The 17,457-nt window shown below is 29.6% G+C and overlaps 2 protein-coding genes across 3 annotated transcripts; one reads left to right on the top strand and one right to left on the bottom strand.

Moving 5' to 3' along the window:
* The first annotated feature begins 10,956 nt into the window (after positions 1-10,956).
* On the top strand, positions 10,957-11,590 carry LOC112287219 (large ribosomal subunit protein eL38z/eL38y). The gene has a single exon (XM_024530010.3). It carries the CDS (start codon positions 11,075-11,077, stop codon positions 11,282-11,284), a length of 210 nt encoding a protein of 69 aa, XP_024385778.1. The 5' UTR covers positions 10,957-11,074; the 3' UTR covers positions 11,285-11,590.
* Positions 11,591-14,032: 2,442 nt separating this feature from the next.
* LOC112287480 (uncharacterized) lies at positions 14,033-17,302 on the bottom strand. Of its 2 annotated transcripts, none has more exons than XM_024530507.3 (7): positions 16,823-17,302; positions 16,079-16,168; positions 15,578-15,732; positions 15,314-15,434; positions 14,942-15,061; positions 14,602-14,672; positions 14,033-14,464 (listed from the first exon to the last, which is right to left on the bottom strand). In XM_024530507.3, the coding sequence occupies exons 1-7, from the start codon at positions 16,916-16,918 to the stop codon at positions 14,227-14,229; spliced, it is 891 nt and encodes a 296-aa protein (XP_024386275.1). In that variant the 5' UTR covers positions 16,919-17,302; the 3' UTR covers positions 14,033-14,226. The 2 variants fall into 2 exon arrangements, with proteins under 2 accessions (XP_024386275.1, XP_090109957.1); XM_090253831.1 differs by lacking the exon at positions 16,823-17,302 and adding an exon at positions 16,438-16,457.
* Positions 17,303-17,457: the final 155 nt, after the last annotated feature.

The following is a 17,457-nucleotide window of genomic DNA, read 5'->3' as shown; positions in this document are numbered from 1 at the left end:
GCATATCTATAACCTTTCATTTTCAAACAGATCAATAAATAAAGCATGCAAATTCAACCTTAGAAGATATTCTGCAGGCATTTATGGTAGTTCATCATAATGACTGAGATGAATACTTGACATCCTTGGAGTTTTCTTACAATGATAGTATTCAAGCAAGTACCAATCATTCACTATTTTTTCTTATCACCAATCAACATCCAATTAAGCTAATAACTCTCCATCGTTCTATCAACACCAATAATTTTTCAATGGAGGAATTCATACAATAACTTAAAATGGCTTTACAAGAGGCACAATATTGCCTATTTATCGCACAAAATTAAGAGAAGTAATATGTCAATAACCACTGGCAACATAAGACTTTTTGAGAGGGTGATTAGGTATTACTCTCTAATGCCAACTTGCTACTTACTACATCAACCCAAATCCGTAAACTATCACCTCAATGGCTGGACCTTTCCACATTTCTATAGTAATTTTTGATGTCACATATCGCCTAGAGTTTCTACCACATATCCAGGTCGATCTAATTTTCTATATTTTGCAAGTGAAGGAATTTCATATCAAGCTAAAGCACTTTTTGGATTGACACCAACTACCACCACTACTACTAATTGTCATTGATGACTAATAAAAATAATAAAATAGATAATATTTTAGAGCATCACTATCTTTGCCATGGCAGTGGACATCCACAAATTTAATACAAAGTTCTTTGGAAAGATTATCCCATCCAAGATGCAACGTGGATACTTGCATGAAATCTCATTCATTGTCAAGAGATAATTTGGAAATACTATGAAGAGAGAAATGAGGACGTTCTACATTAGTAATAGAGGATTAATTGTAACGAGGTATAGATAAGATATTTGTATTGTTGATACATAAAGATGGATAATTAAAACCATGCTTGAAAAATTATAGAAGTTTCTAGAATTAGGGTTAGGTTAATGGACTATATAAGATCTATTGTGGAACATTCTACAAAGAGCTTAGGGCAATTATTTAGGTGGAGTCTACCATGGAACCTTTTAAAAGAAGTTTAGGTTAGTTATCTAAGTGGGATCCATCATTTAGGAACATTCTAGAAAGTCCATGGTGATAGAACAAAGTATAAATAAGACTAGTTAGGACCTTCTGGACATTTGATTAGGTATAGCTTTGGACCTTTTTTCTTAATAAATTTTGGTTTTACATCTTCTTATTTAGTTTTGTTTTGTTTTATTTCCATTTGCACAGTTTTGTCTTTTGTGTCCTATTCTATTTAATTTTGTTTAGTTTTGTTCTGATCTATTTTGTTCTACTTTGTAATAAGGTTTTATGTGGCTGTGGATTAGAAGAATCTTAGACTCTCAAGATATATTGGTCCTATTTCATCCGGTCTTTGAATTGAATAATTGTCATAAATTAAAAATAAATAAATAAATAAATAAAATCTAATACATTTATAAGAATTTTAGATGGTTCTCATATATGCTCTCTACTATCATATCAACTCTAATATACAAGATATTCTATTTTATTCTAATTTTATTTTAAATCCAATATATATTTTAATTTAAATATTAAATTATTATTTATTTTAATAAAATATGGTAGTTATTTTTTTTTAATAACTTAACCACCTTATAAGGTTTGATAAAAAATAATTGTAAAAAATAAGACATATTTTTATTGCTTACAGTGATTGATAAAAATAGTACTTTAGGTTGAGTTCTAAAAAAAAAAAAATCATCCAAATTTTTAATCCAATTTACTACAAAGTGAATTAATCTAATTGTTACAATAACATAACTATGTCTTATTGCCAACTTCAAATAGAGGTTGTATTATATATATATGTATACATATACATACATATGTTTTATCTAATTACACTATTATATTTATTTGAAACTTTGATATTTTACTTATCAAATATTATATTAAATAATTATAAATTTCTTAAAAATTTGAAGTATCAAATCATAGATAATAACCATACTTAGAAAATAAATAATATTTTTTAATAGAAGGATATACCATATTATTTTGAATTATTTTTACATATGATTAAATAAGGTCTAAAATTCTTGATGATAAATTTGGAATCTTATAAATATTTTTCTAATTTTATGAGATATTTTAGATTTTTATATTATTTGAGAGATAAAAAAAATAAATAAAAATAAAAATAAAAATCTTTTTGATATTCATATTTGATGTCTTGAAGAACATCCTCCAAGATTATGATACAAATTAAAGTCATCAATCAAATATTATTTTAACTCAAATTTCTTAGTATCAATAGATATTTTTAATTGATTTTTTTTCCTACCAATAATATTTTTAAAACAAGTTTAAAATATAAAATCTGCCTTTTATAGAAAAAATTACACAGTTAAAAAGCTTTGTTGATAATTTTTGATATTTTTTTAATCTGTCTACTGTATTTCTACCTCTTTCTATTTCTTCTATGTACTCCTTTTTATTTTAGTAGAATAGAAATCCGTTATAAATTATCACTAAGATAAATTTTTAAAAAATAAAAAAATTAGAAATAGATCACCCTGATTAAAATAGAGATATCAAATCATATTAGTTGAAGATAGAAATTAGAATAAAAAAGTAAATATAGAAAGGTTGATTTTATTCCAAAGTCTAATTAAAGACAATGTAGATTTATATTTTAACTATAAAAAAATCTTTATAGATGTAGGTGTAATATTTTTTTAGATTTAGTTTAACTAAGTAGTCAATTAATTATTAAAATTTTAAAATTAAGTAATATCATAGAGATACCTATTTATTAAAAAAATACATAATTTTTATTTTTAAGAATCAAATATTTTAAAAATATATCAAAAAATATGTTAATTATTTTTTATAAATTTTAAATTTTCTAAAAAAGTAATGTTATAAATTATGAATTGCAAATAGTATTAATAATTTATTTTTAAAATATATATATATAAATATATATATTCTTTGATTTTCTTACAATTCTTATCATACATACATTGGAAGTCTTATAAATTAAACTTATATTCATAATACCTAATATTTTTGCATTTATAATATATCTTCAAGGCTTAGGCTATAAGCACACCCCAAATTATTATATGCACACCTAGGGCCTCTAATTAGCTGCTTTGTCGCATTCTCTTCCTAATCATGGGACAAGTCTTTGACATCTTCTTCCAATTCTCAGTCCCAGCGCAAGTCCTAGACTTTCTTCCCCTATTCTTTGTCATGGAACAAGTCCCAATCTTAACACCATTCCCAATCCTTGTCCCCCTTCTTTTTCTTGACTCTTATTTCCATTTCCAATGCAAGTTTCATTCCTATTTTTTGACCCCTAACAATTGCTAGTCAATTTAGTAAATCAATCAATTGTAAAATGCTAATTATGTGTGTATAATGCTTTAACCAATACATTTTATCAAAACTTTGGTAGCATAAATTGTATTATAATTTTTTGAAGGTTATACTTTGTTTTTAAATTCTTTATCAAAGCTTTTATGACAAAAATCAAATAAATAGTAGTTAATTTCTTAGAAACTAAATTACTCATAATAATTTGAAGATGAATCATATTATTTATATTAAAAAAATAAAAAAAATTATAAAAAAATTATAATTTAATTATTTTATTAGATAATTTAATTTTTATTTAATTTTTTATTTTAACTTTCTAAACTACCATAGATAACATAATCTTTAAAAGTGCAAAAAAAAAATTAATCATTTGATTTTAGAATATAATTAACTAAACTAAAAAATTAAAAAAATAATCAAAAATTATATTAAAAATATATTTTAAGAACCTTTCTTAATATATATATATATATATATATATATCCATATACACACAATTAAAATGGTGTTTTAAAGTCTATTGTATTGTTCATTTTTAGTTTTTAAATTTATTTTTTGTAAAATTTAGATCTATTTGGTTTTCTCTTCTTACTTATACCATAATATTTTGGTAGGAGGGTTTCTAAGAGTAAATTTATGCCCAGAAGTTTAAAATATATTCTACACAAGCTTTATTTATATATATATATATATATATATATATACACACACAAATCTATTAAAGTACTATATATTATAAAAATAACTTTGGAAAAGCAATTACTTGTCATTTTTAACCCTGAAAATATAAAAACAAATATTTCATTTTTAAAACTTTACTAGAATAGCACATCTTAAAATTTATTGATCTTATCTTATTTGTATTATTGGTTGTATAAGATCTTTCTACTTTACAATTAAAACCAATTGACCATTATTTTAAAGCAAAAATAAAACTTGTGAATTTATCCAATTATTTCTCCTATGGGTTATATCCGAGAAATGATATTATAGAGAAGAAAAATAAAAAAATGTTGTTGCATCTTAAAGATCTTTTAATAAAATATAAGTAACAATAAAACAAAAACAAGCAAACAATGGTTTATTGACATAATAATTTATCCATGTCTAATTGTACATGAAAGATAAAACAATCCAAAAGTAGCACTTAGTAGCATAAATTAAGATTTGAATTGAACTTCTAAATGCATAATAAGATGTCTAAATTTTATGTTTTTTATATGTATGTATATATATATATATATGTATATATATATCCCATCAAAAAGATGTCTAATCATCAAATTAAAAAGAAAATTAAAAAGAGATTTTACTTGAATAGATCTGATTATGTATGGAGTTTTAAGCCATATATATATATAGAGAGAGAGAGTTCATTTTTTTTGAAAATGCAGAAAAAAATGACGTGACCATGACCTAACTTATTTAGAATCCATCTGTATTTGTAACAAGCTGGTCATATGTCAAGGCAATGTAAAATGTCGAAAAAAATAATTGACTAAATTAATAATCAGGAAACCATTCATTGAAGCTCAAAAAATTGTACTTGTTTGTGCGAAATTTTTCAAATTTCAAGTAAAACTTAAAAGAATATTCACAATTACGCCTTTTTAAAACATCATCACTAATGTAACATTTAGAGATAGATTAAAAAGTATTGAAAATTTTAAAATTTTAAGATAAGATTGTATGAAAAAGCTTTGGTTTACTTTTATCGATGAAAAAATCAAACAAACAGTGTGGGTGCACCTTGCTTACTGAGTTGGAGGGTTGCCAGCTCGGCGTTTGTTTGTTTGTTTGTTTTTTTTCTTTTTTTCTTTGGAAGTGGGCATAATAATAATAATAATAATCATAATCATAATGGGATTAGAATAGAGAGAGAGGTGGGGCTTGGAACCAGTCATGGCTAATAATAGAATGGCGTAGCTCCACCTCAGCTGACCCCTTCTTCTAATGCACGTGAACCACTCCCGAGCTTGTCCAGCTCAGCTTGTTTAATCAGCCCACGTGGACAAGACAAACGCCGAGCTGGCAACCCTCCAACTCAGTAAACAAGGCATTTTTTTCAGAGCAATATAATAAATAGTTTTTTCTAATACGAACAATATGTTTGACATATTTTTGTTTCTCCATGACTAAGTTCATTGTAAATAAGGAAAATTATCAGATTGAAAATTTTCTGTACTTTGTAAGTTGAAGTGTTCATTTCTGTAGAACTAATGCAAAAATGTTGCTGGATTATATTTCATTGTTTTATTTTTTTATTATTATTAAAAAAATAAAAAATAAAAATGGCATGTATTTGGCCCAATTCCAAATAGTCTTGTAAACATTATTGTCTTTATGACTTGGTATCAATCCATATGACTAAAATAATTTTAGTTTTGATTAATGTCCTCTGAAATCAATATGAATGAATTCTACCTCCACACCTCAAATCATATTAATAATATTGTATTATCATCATGATTGTGTTTTGTTTTTATTAGCAAGAATACATTTTAGCTTAATATTTAAGTTGATTGCACAAGTCATAGTAGAATGGACATAAGGTACTATGTTTACATTAGCCCTTATACAATTTTTTATTGTTATTGATAACAAAAATCTAGTTAGATAGAATACTTTGGTAAAAAACATTATCCAGAGAAATGGTTTTCGTTTTATCATTTTGCATTTGCACTCACCTCATGGATACATTATAGATTTTGGTGTACTCTTGGCAATTAATAATACAAAATATATGAAATTTGATAGTTTTACATGTATGATGTTGCAATATTAAATTTTGCAACCAAGATTTATGGATTTCTAAAATTACTTTGTTTTTATGCTGAAATTTAAAAATCAAAATATTTCACACATTATTTTAAATCTAAAATTAACATGTAAAAAATAATATTAGAAGATAATATTAGAAAAATAATATTATTTTACTGATAATCTCTCTGTCTCCCTCTCTCTCTATATATATATATAGAGAGAGAGAGAGAGAGAGAGAAAGACAGAGAGAGAGATTTGTAAAATATTTCTATGGTTAAAAATTTAATTAATTACTGTGACATGAATCATTCTTTTTTAATAACTCAAAAACTAGTAATTTAATACATATACACACACACACACACACACACACATATATATATATATATATGTATTCAAAAAAAAATTTATCCAAGTATATCAATCTTAACAAAGTACTTTCTTTTATAAGCCTCTAATTATGCAAATTAAAAAATTAATATAGCAATGGTTTAAAATAAATTTAAAAGCATAAGTTTCACCAAGTTTTCTATTTTTATTATATTTTAAATATCGAAATCATCTCTGAAATATCTTTCAACTTCTTATTATTAGCCCAAAATCCGCAAATATCTTCACTTTTTTTTCTTTTGTAGAATTTACTTAAGCTACTTTTTATTTTAATAAAATTAAGAAATTATAAAAAAACTTAATCCACAACTTTTAATTTATATTTTTTTAAATATAATTGAATGTATTTTTAAAATAAACCAAAATATACCTATATCTATATATTTAAACATTAGATGTTCTGGTTATTGATTTAAAATCTAAAATAGAATCTATAATTTTTTTATAGTATTTGAAATCTATTAGCACCGAAGTTGATTTTAAAATATCAAAAATGTTCCTTTGATGGTGTTTTAGAACGTTTAGAATTTTTTAAAATAAAAAAGTTCTAAACTAATTACTTATTATGAATATTTGTACAAGACCATTAAAAGAATAATATTAGATAAGTAACATTTTCTAAAAATATATACTTGGTTTAACATTGGTAGTTTGAGAAGCAAAGAATTGGGCTAGAATAAGCAACCAGATTTAATTTTGTTTGTGAATATTATCAACTTTTCATAGTAGAAAATTGAGAGTAATAATTTTATCTTTACAAGGTTGCAAAAAGAGAAAACCAGAAAGCAATTCCATTAAGCACCTTTTTTATAAATCAGTTATGTATAAAAATAATACTGTTTTTATAAACAAACCTAAAAAAATCAAAGAGGCAACAAGTTATATTCCTTTTGCATTATAACAATAAAAAAGATAATAATATCAATTTTTGAAGAGATGGTTGAAAAACATCAATCTAGATAACAAGAGATTAATTATTAGATATGATTTAAAGAGATTTTGATAATTCGCATATACATTTTTAAAAACAAGCTACAAAAAAATAACTTTGTTTTTTTAAATATAGTAATATGTAATAGTTTAAATAATCTCAAAATATTCTCATAATTAAGATAGTCTTTCTTGATCAAATTATCAAACAATAATAATATATAATAATATATATATACACATATATCTTTTGCATAGACTATTTAGAATATTAGAAAATTAGAGACAAAGTTATAAAATCATAGTAAAATACACATATATTTAGAAATATTTTACTAAGGTTTAATTACTATATATATATATATATATATATATGCATACATATACCATTTAGTTCTATTAGCTATGCATTAGAGTTGATAAACTTTACAAAGACTATATAAGAGATGATATAGTTAGTCACTAGAGAGATAGTATTAGAGAGATGGTATATTATGATATAATGGCATTTCTATTCTAAAACAAGCTAATAAACGTTACTTTGCTATTTTTTTAGATCTTAAATGAGGGTGGTCTTATATAGCAAGAAAATTTGTTATGCTAAAGTGGACAGTATACAAAACACTCATACAATATAAAAAATATATTAGATTCTAATATTTTATGTTTACACATCACATATGATCCTATTAACATAGAAAAGTGATTTGACTCAACTAAAACTTTTAGAATGTTACAAATTAGATCCTCTAAAACTAATATCTTATTTTTAAAAATGTTATAAATTATACTACTTTAACTTAGTACAATGCCAAAAAGTTAAACTTTGAACATTTATGTAATTAGATCTTCAAATCATTAAAAAACATAATAAGATTTTTTAATAAAAAACCAACATTCTAAAAGAAATTTCTTTAAAAATTTAAAAATATGTTGAGTGTAGTATAAAATATAATAGAGATGCTGGAAGAATGTTTGTTTGATTTGTTAGAATTTTTTTTTATTTAATCACAATTAAGCTTTTATATGTATACATTATATATATATATATATATATATATATATATATTTTTGGATCAAAATAGTAAGTTAAAAATGTTCAATCTAAAAGTAAAATAAAACTATTTTCATTCAATATGCACAAAGTTACTTTGATGTAAAATATTATTTATTATTTTAAGATTTAAAAAGAGATTTAACATATAACTTTCAATAAAAATATTTTATTTTTAATAAATTAAATTAATTTGGACATTGTAGCAAGAATTATATATATATATATATATATATATATTTAAATTTAAATATCATGGTAAAAGATTTTTTAAAAAAATGAATGAGAAGTTGGAAAAATGGTTTTTTATAAAAATAAGTTATTGATTAAAAGAATAATAACAAAAAACATAAATATTACTTTACAAACATCTCAAAGTTTTACTAAGACAAACAAAAGTATATTTGGCAATGCCAACTACGAACTCTACTAATACTATAACTATATATGACTTATAAAACAATCAACTATTACTTCCATTGCCTAAGCATGATATATATATATATATATATATATATATACATATATGTGCGTGTGTATATGTATCATTAATGCTCTTAAAATAATTTTATTTATTTTGTAACATATTGTAACATAGCTAATCTTTCATGTGAAACTATTAGTGTATCAATTTTTAATAAAACCTCAATAATAGCTATTTATTTTAAGTTAAAAATAAGAACCATTGATATCATAGCCAAAGTTTTTACACTAACATATTAGAAAGTTTACAACAATAATAGGTTATTTTTTGCTTTATTGAAAAATAAAGGCAGAAAAAAGATCTTTAATAAAATAATTAAAGAAGATTTTTTTTAATGATAGGGTTTTTTTTATTATAGTGATAATTTTAAATAAGAATAAATAATAAAATCATTTAAACATGATTTTATTTAGAAATAGCAATGGAATAAAAATAAACTTAATAATAGATATTTTACTGATTGTCTTCATAAATAGGGGAAAAACAAAGAACAAAGGTAATAATTATTTAAATATATATTTTTTTCATATGTGAAACTTCTTTTACTAGATTGAATTTGTTTTTGGCATCACACATTTTAAAAAATGCGTCTAAGTTAGGATATTACAAGAAAGTAGTTTTGCAACAATACTTGTAACATTATGTGTATTTTAAATGTTAAACATGAGTATCTTAGGATATTAAAATATGATGAAGGAATGGAATAGAATTTGTAATCTAAAATATTATATTCTAAAAATATATAAAAATATATATTTTTTAATAATAATAGATGTTATTTTGGTACTCATATTAAGTTAGTGGTTTTCTATTATTTTAACTTCATGTTGTAAGGGTGCTTGTATCTTTATATTTAGTTGGTCAATAGCAAAAATAAGGCTATACATAATATAATAAACTAGCAAGAAGATGCACTATACGTAAAAGGAACTATTAAAGTTATGTGTATGTTTTATGGATTAATTAGGGATATAATGATTTAACTACATAGTAAAGATGGTAATTAATAATTATTTTAGGATTTATAATAAAGATTAGTTAGTTCCTATAAGATATTAATTTATTACACAAACTAAATTTTTCTTTCTCTATTTTTATTTATTTAAAAAACAACATTTTAAACTTTACTATAAATTTGACTGTATTAATTAATTACAATTTGTATGTGTAATCAATTTAACACGACTTTTATAACTACCATATTCTAAAATTAAATTTTGTAATACATGATATAACATAGGTTTTCATTATTTTATCTTATTCAAATTAACAGAAAAATGAAACTCATTATAGATATTTAGTAAAATTAAAAATATGCTACTAATAAAAAAGGACTCAAATTTATTACATCATATTTAATACATAACTGAAGATTTTAATTACTCTCCTTTAAAAGAAGAATAAACTGATGCATGGTTATCTATTATGTTAATGATAATATTAGTATATTATGTGTATACCAATAAAAAACTTAAAATTTCCCGAAACAAATTTACAATAACTTGTACATGTAATGCAAAAGTGTATTTTATTTGTTAGTTTAATTAAAAATAATAAAAAAATCTTAATTTTTTTTAAAATTATATTAAAAAATAAAAGAAAATATTCCTTTGAATTTCATATTATATTTTAAAATCCTAACTATATTTTATCTATTTATATTTGTTTTTTAACACCAAATTTACATGAGATTCAATGACACATTAAATAAATAAATAGTATTCATTAGAAAAATAAAATCAGTTTATGTTCCAATTTTTTTCTAATTATAAATTAATTATTTTATTTATTTATATTTTATTTTAAAGGTTTAATCACCTCGCCGCATGTAATCCCAGAATGAGAGCAAAGCGAAACCCTAAGCAAGAAGACAGACTGGAGTAGAGGGGAACGTGGGAACGGATGAATGGATGAATATGTATGATGAATGAATGATGGGGATGGGTGAGGGTGGGGGTTAAGGGCCAGGGTCTATGAAACCCTAGCTCTCTTTGTTGTTGTTGGCGTTGCGGAGTTGTTGTGAGGGGGAGCTGCTTGCTGGGCCGCCATTTCTGTCCTCATCGTGCAGGAGTTGTGCAGCTCCGTCCTCCACAATGGCCAAGCAGATCAGTGAGATCAAGGACTTCCTGCTCACGGCTCGCCGCAAGGACGCCCGGAGCGTCAAGATTAAACGCTCCAAGGATGTCGTCAAGTTCAAAGTGAGGTGCTCCAAGTACCTCTACACCCTCTGCGTCTTCGACTCTGACAAGGCCGATAAATTGAAGCAGTCCCTGCCCCCCGGTCTCACTGTCCTTGACTTGTAGGACACTCGCTTATCTCTCTCCACCCACCTACTGTCGTTCTCTCTGTCTTCGTTTTTCCCTTGTGGATGTGGTTGAGAATTGGTATATGACGTGGGTGGAGTAGTTAAGTATTTGTCTTAGCCAGATTGTGCGTTTATTAGGGTTTTCTGGTTTCTTGGTGAGAAGGGATGAGTAGCAGACATTGAGTCCTGTTGCAGGATGGAGGCTAGTTTGCGTGAGAAAAAGGGATTGTAATTTTTCTCTGCGAATCTTCTGTACAAGCAAGATTTCACCTGAATGCTAAATGCGTCGAGGAGATCATGATAACTTTTCATTGTAGGTTTCATTGAAATCGGTTGTGACTGTTTGAATGTATTGACATTGTTAGGGATAGTTTTGTGTATTTCGCACAATGTATATTGTAAGGTGCATAGGGACTCTTTCTTTCAGTTTTAGGGCTTACACAGGGTGAGTATCTGGAAACTAGAGAAATGTCAGATAATTCGAAGTTTGTGATGCGGACTTGGAGGCTGTGGATGATCAGGTACTTGTTGGGGTTTTGTGGTGTTAATTCATGATATAGTGTACCGCGTTCCTGTCTAGTAATTGTCTTCGTTCTACTTATTGATAGCTCCCGCGAATGGGCGAGAGTTCTGCATTTTATTTGATTCGTTCCAATTGTGATGGGAAATGCATCACTTAGAATTTTGTGTGCTTCATTTCTACCTTTTCCTTGGTTTGTATTCCTCTCGCCACCCACATTAAGCCTTTTCTAAAGCATACGATACCGTTTTCATACCTCGTAGTTACGCAACATTGTATGTATCTCTCGTCTTCTAGGGAATTGCACGGATTTCCATTTGTGATTCGCATCCCTGGCATTCTGGGCTGCCATTTTGGTTTTGATGAGGTTTATAGCATTCTTACACACCAGAACTTTCCAACATCTAATGTAGCCAATTTAGCCAGCGTCCAACTCGATAAGTTAGTGTTACGAACAGTATCAAAGTTCAGATGTGTATCACAGGAGGTTGACTCCAACTCATTTCTGACAATTCTAGTGAAAAACTATGCGATGGAGACCATGTACCTATGAAACCTCTCTCCTGGATCTACGTTAATGCCGTGTTTCATCTGATTTCTCATGTCACTTGAAATCAACGATAAGGCAGCCCTATTCTAATATGGAAAGGTACACCATGTCATTGACCTGCTGAGGTTTCATACTTGGTACGAATCGTCAACCTTCATGAACAGCTTGGTTTGATCGCAATTCTATCGTAGAACCTTCCAGGGAATCGTTAAATTAGTTCAGATTCAAGGTAGGGGCAGTGAAGATTTTGGTGGTACTGTTATCGGCACAATCACACCTTCCAGTCTCTGAGGCCTTTGATCATACCGAGGCTCAAACCTTTGAACACTCTGAGGTAACGGAAGCTTCAATGTTTTTATTACAGCCCGCTTTTCAAAGTCCACGTTAATCTTTCCGTAAAAAGAGAGAAAAAGAAGAAAATGCTAGGCATGGAAAGGTAGAATAATGCAATGGATAGAATGAGGAAAGAGTCTAAATGTTCGTAGAATAGACAGCATGCGTTGAATGCCGCGATAGAACGAATTTGGGTGGAAGACATGAACCTGGAGGTTCCAACAGTAAATTGCTTTTAATAATCACTGAAAAACTGTTGAATTCGAATTTTACACTTCATCTCACTAACATTATTATAGTGATTCTGTGATATCAGATTGTACAAAATTTTCTTTATAATTTTGTTAATTTCAAACCTGCAGTGCTGTGATGTATGCTTGGTGATGGCATGTGCTATTTCTACTTTGTCGAAAGGTCTCTTTAACCTTTTTTCACCTGAAAGCCACAGAACAAAAAATTTAATTATCATTTGAAATCGATACTTTTAGTACATATAAATAATACATATAGTTAAGTGCTTTAGGCTTACATGTAGTGTGGAAGTAATAAGGGTATGAATGTGTCTATGAAATAATCACATTCTTTGTTTTGTCGATGAAATAGTTCATCTTTGACATGATGAAGAAAAATAAAACCATTTGGTAACAATGCAAAGCAAGGGTAGTGTTAGAGAAATGTGGTCTTTGTAGAGAAGTATTCGTTTCCAACCGTATGAAACAAATTGGGTTGGAACACTTTCAATAGAGGGCATTAAAGGAAGAAAATGAAATTGAGAAAAATGTTTAATTTTTTTTTAGATAAGGTAAATAATTATATTATATGATTACATATATAAAATCAACTTGTTCCTGTAAGAGAAGAAACTCAATCTTGTAAAAATCCTTTCACACACACACACACATATATATATATATATATATATATATATATAGTTTTTTGCAAACAACCATATCTAGAGCCAAATACATTACCTAAAATAAAATAAAAATACTGAGTCACACGCGTTCTCTTATAAAATTTCCTTAACTTATTCTATTCCTCCAATGCCCGCCAAAATACTTTTCGTGTAATAAGTGTAATGTCAGTAAACTTGGCCGGAAAGAGCAGGATTTGTGGAGTTTTCCAAATTCCTAGCCTTTGAGTAATCTGCCTAACTTTGCATCTATTCGCCTACTTGCAAAACTCGATTGCCCCAAAATATTCAAATCCGAAATTTTTGAGAACCCGTTGTGATGATCCATGGATTCTAGGAAGCACCGAGACTGGATTCGCCGTGTGAAGTTAGCAGGCGTGCATGACAGCAATATGGCACTCCATGACTCTAATATTTCGCAAAGAGGACATGTGGCAACTTTCGTGGCACATTTGTTGATCAACAATTACAAGCAAACGAAAACTATCACATAAGAACCTTGTACCTGACTGAGGTTTGGAAACCTTGACAGTTCATTACTGTACAATGATTGTCATTCGGTGTTGAACTCAATATTGTACATATACAAGCCTGCTAACTACACGTCCGCATAAGTCGATTCTTTCATGGGTCGTCACTGTCTACATCAGGCAGCACATAGAACTCTATATAGGAAACTCGAGCCTGGGCTTGTGACGGGTCATAATAGTGTTGGTGCGGAGTAGGTGAAGGTTTCACAGAAATGAGATGCTGAACTTTAAGAAGGCCATTAGTACCGAATGTTAGCTTGCTGCCGCGATTATCTTTCAAAATGCTCACTGGGATTTGAGAGGTAGTTGCTTTCAGGAACTTGTACTTGTACCTGCCTCATTCAAAACCATGAAATTATTGAATATTAGATAAATACTTCATACCATCGTTGTGGTGCCAGTTTAAATACGTATATCAATCAGTCAATCTTAAGACCCGTTGCATACATGGATAGGGCATTTGCATAACCTGTAAGAGATTTCACGCTGGCAATTGAAGGCTATGAAAAGATCTCGTTGTCTGTCGTAAGGAAACTCAATCTACAAATTACAACCGAAGGACACAATGAGATCGTTGTAAACAGCATAGCATACATGAAATCCAGTTTCAACATCCGCACACAACCGCCCAAAAATCACATGTCAATTAAATCCCATATCTTAAAACATTGTTATGATATGCATCAATCTTCAACACCTCCTTAGATATGAGCTCTTAAACATTAGACTACAAACCAAACCACAACCTTCACGCCAACACATGATATGTGTAAGTAGCACATTATTACGCGATAGAGAGTCCATAATACCTGTAGGTCTCCATGCCCATCACCCCTGAAGGTCACCCTCGGAGGTACTGGAGAGACTGTAATTTCAATACTCGAACCTGGCCACTCCAGGTCATCAAGAGCTTCCTTTAATGCTGCGGACTGCAGCCCATATTGAGCAATGTCTGGAGTGGGTTAGAGAAGAAGTTTTAAGGAGTAACCAGCCAGCATACTAACCACAATCCATCATAATCGGGAATCACATGATTAGCAATCAAGGCATCGAGAACCAAAGGCCAGGAACAAAGTACCCTGATTGATACATAAGATTCTCACGTTGGATTCATGATAACGTCATAAACTACTCAAATGCAAATAAATTATTCCATCAGCATCAAATGTGTAAAAAGATACCTTCACTGCAAAGGAAATTGGAGTACCCCCGTCATCCTCAATGACATAATCATGAGGAATTTGGTCAGGAATACGTGTGCGCATTTCTGCGTATATACAGGAGTCGTTTGCATCCACCAATCTGTAGAAGCCAACCATCTCAGTAAACACTGCGACCTCGAAATTTCTAGGAAAATATCTATTGCAGTAGCGGTTGACCACGGAATCAACAACGAAGTCTGGAAAAGAAGGCATTATCAACTCGAGCATAAATTGGTATGTTACTTGAATATCATTTGCATGTCAGGCCCCGGATAGCTTAGCTCGAGGGCAGCAGCGCGAGTGGAAGAAGTGAAAGTATTGAGGGAATCGATCAAGAGGCCCAAACTGATCCCAAATTTTGGTCTTACTTCTGCTTGATATGCATATTCTCGGAATAGCTGCCATGCACATATTGACAGTTAAATATTGTTTCTGACTACGATACCTTATTCTCTTATTGTTCCGAGCCATCAACAGACTAGGAGTTTCAACTAAGACGTATATGAGTTTGTGAAAAGTAATCCAAAAAACTGGGTATATCTTGGTTTTGACAGTGCCTCAAAGAGAACACTGGGCTGGAAAGTCGATAAGAAAAATTAAAAGATTATCTGTAATCAGATTGAGGAGACCCTCACACTATATGTGTGTTGCTCTTATGCACATATTAGCTCTGTGGGATTTTATCTCTTGAAATAGAAAGCAGAAACTTAAGTTGCTGCGACTCAAAAATAGAAATTTCCTGACCTCTTTCCGGAAGTACACCCGCGCCTGCAGACAACCCCGCTCCTCCACCGTAATTACCAAACCATGATCCGACAGCTCGACAATTGAGTCCTGCATTCATTTGTTGCATTAAACCGCTATATAATGTCGTAAAACTATAAGAATTTGGTAATGTGATAATAGAATAATTTCTGCTCTTTAATCCATCCTATCCTTGTGAACCATAGCGGACTCCCATACTCAAGCACATGTAGTTAATTGTAAATACCATGAAGAGGCAGCCAGTTATGGCGTGCGAAGGAACTACACAAAAATCACAGACTGAAACGGAGCTTATACCAAGGAGGAAAAAACAAAGAAGATAGGGCATGGTAGGGTACATGATCCAGACATTGGAGGCATTTCACGTTTGTATAAACATGAAACTAAAAAAACAGGAGAAGCGACAATCTTCACAAAACCTGCAGCACACCTATGAAGTTCTTGCAAGAGGGGTACTAGTTGTTCACTTATCATCCAAATGCCCAGAACAGCTGATAAACATTCTAAACAAACAGAGCGACATCGTATCGAGAGTTTTAAAAAGTGAACTAGGTTAGTCAATTTACGTAGGACACCGTGCCTCTCATACTTCCACAACACCCCACCACGCATTTATATCACCTTCGACGATTCGGTCCAACCATCAACTACGCCCCAATATTCCAATAACCCTAGAAACGACGAAAAGAACAAGCAAGAATTGTGCAAGGAGCAACAACGGACCTGCTGCTTCTTCCAACGCAAGCAGGTCAAGGCATCCACCATGCCCTGCACATTGTCCAGCAAGCAGCGCAAGTCGAAGGGATTCGAAGCATCCATGGCAAGGAGCTCACGATCACGAGCTGGTGTTTTTGCCGCACTAGAGTAGTACGTAATAGTCTCCGGCACTATCAAGCTGGCGCCACAACCAGCGACATTTGTCCATCTGCAACGAATCCGTGCAGTGTGCTGGAAATTCTCCTCTACTCCACCACTTGTACACAACGATTTGTGGGCATTAGAGATCACTTGCCATTCTCTCCCCACAAATTGCTTCTAAATCTTTTCTGGCAGTAATCGCTACTCCTTGCCAAGGAAACAAAGACACGAGAACGGAATATGATGGAAGAGCGTGTTTGCAGGCAACGCCTTTACGATCAGAATTGTAGGACCAGCAGCTTCTCTGTGACGCAGCACAGATCATCGTTACTCGATCTCGGCGACGCTCTTCACTGCGGCCTGTACTTGGAGGACTCTATGATATAGTACGATGTATAATACTTGTAATTATATTCATACCTTGTAATTGTACACGAAGACGCGGTAGCGTATTCCGTTTCCTACGTATTCGTTTCGATGACTGTGGAAGCTTTTATTTT

This window comes from Physcomitrium patens, chromosome 10 (genome assembly GCF_059467195.1).
Source record: "Physcomitrium patens ecotype Gransden chromosome 10, ASM5946719v1, whole genome shotgun sequence".
Classification (NCBI taxonomy): Eukaryota; Viridiplantae; Streptophyta; class Bryopsida; order Funariales; family Funariaceae; genus Physcomitrium; species Physcomitrium patens.
The sequence above is the reverse complement of the archived record's forward strand: the minus strand, read 5'-3'. Positions and strand labels throughout refer to the sequence as shown.

Excerpts from the sequence above, each read along its gene's own strand:
- LOC112287219 (XM_024530010.3), top strand. The coding sequence starts at position 11,075 with ATGGCCAAGCAGATCAGTGAGATCAAGGACTTCCTGCTCACGGCTCGC.
- LOC112287480 (XM_024530507.3), bottom strand. The coding sequence starts at position 16,918 with ATGGATGCTTCGAATCCCTTCGACTTGCGCTGCTTGCTGGACAATGTG. Across the intron at positions 15,062-15,313 it reads CAATTTCCTTTGCAGTGAAG|TCCGCAGCATTAAAGGAAGC; the intron begins GTATCTTTTTAC and ends TATGGGCTGCAG. Across the intron at positions 14,465-14,601 it reads CAGCGTGAAATCTCTTACAG|GTACAAGTACAAGTTCCTGA; the intron begins GTTATGCAAATG and ends TGAATGAGGCAG.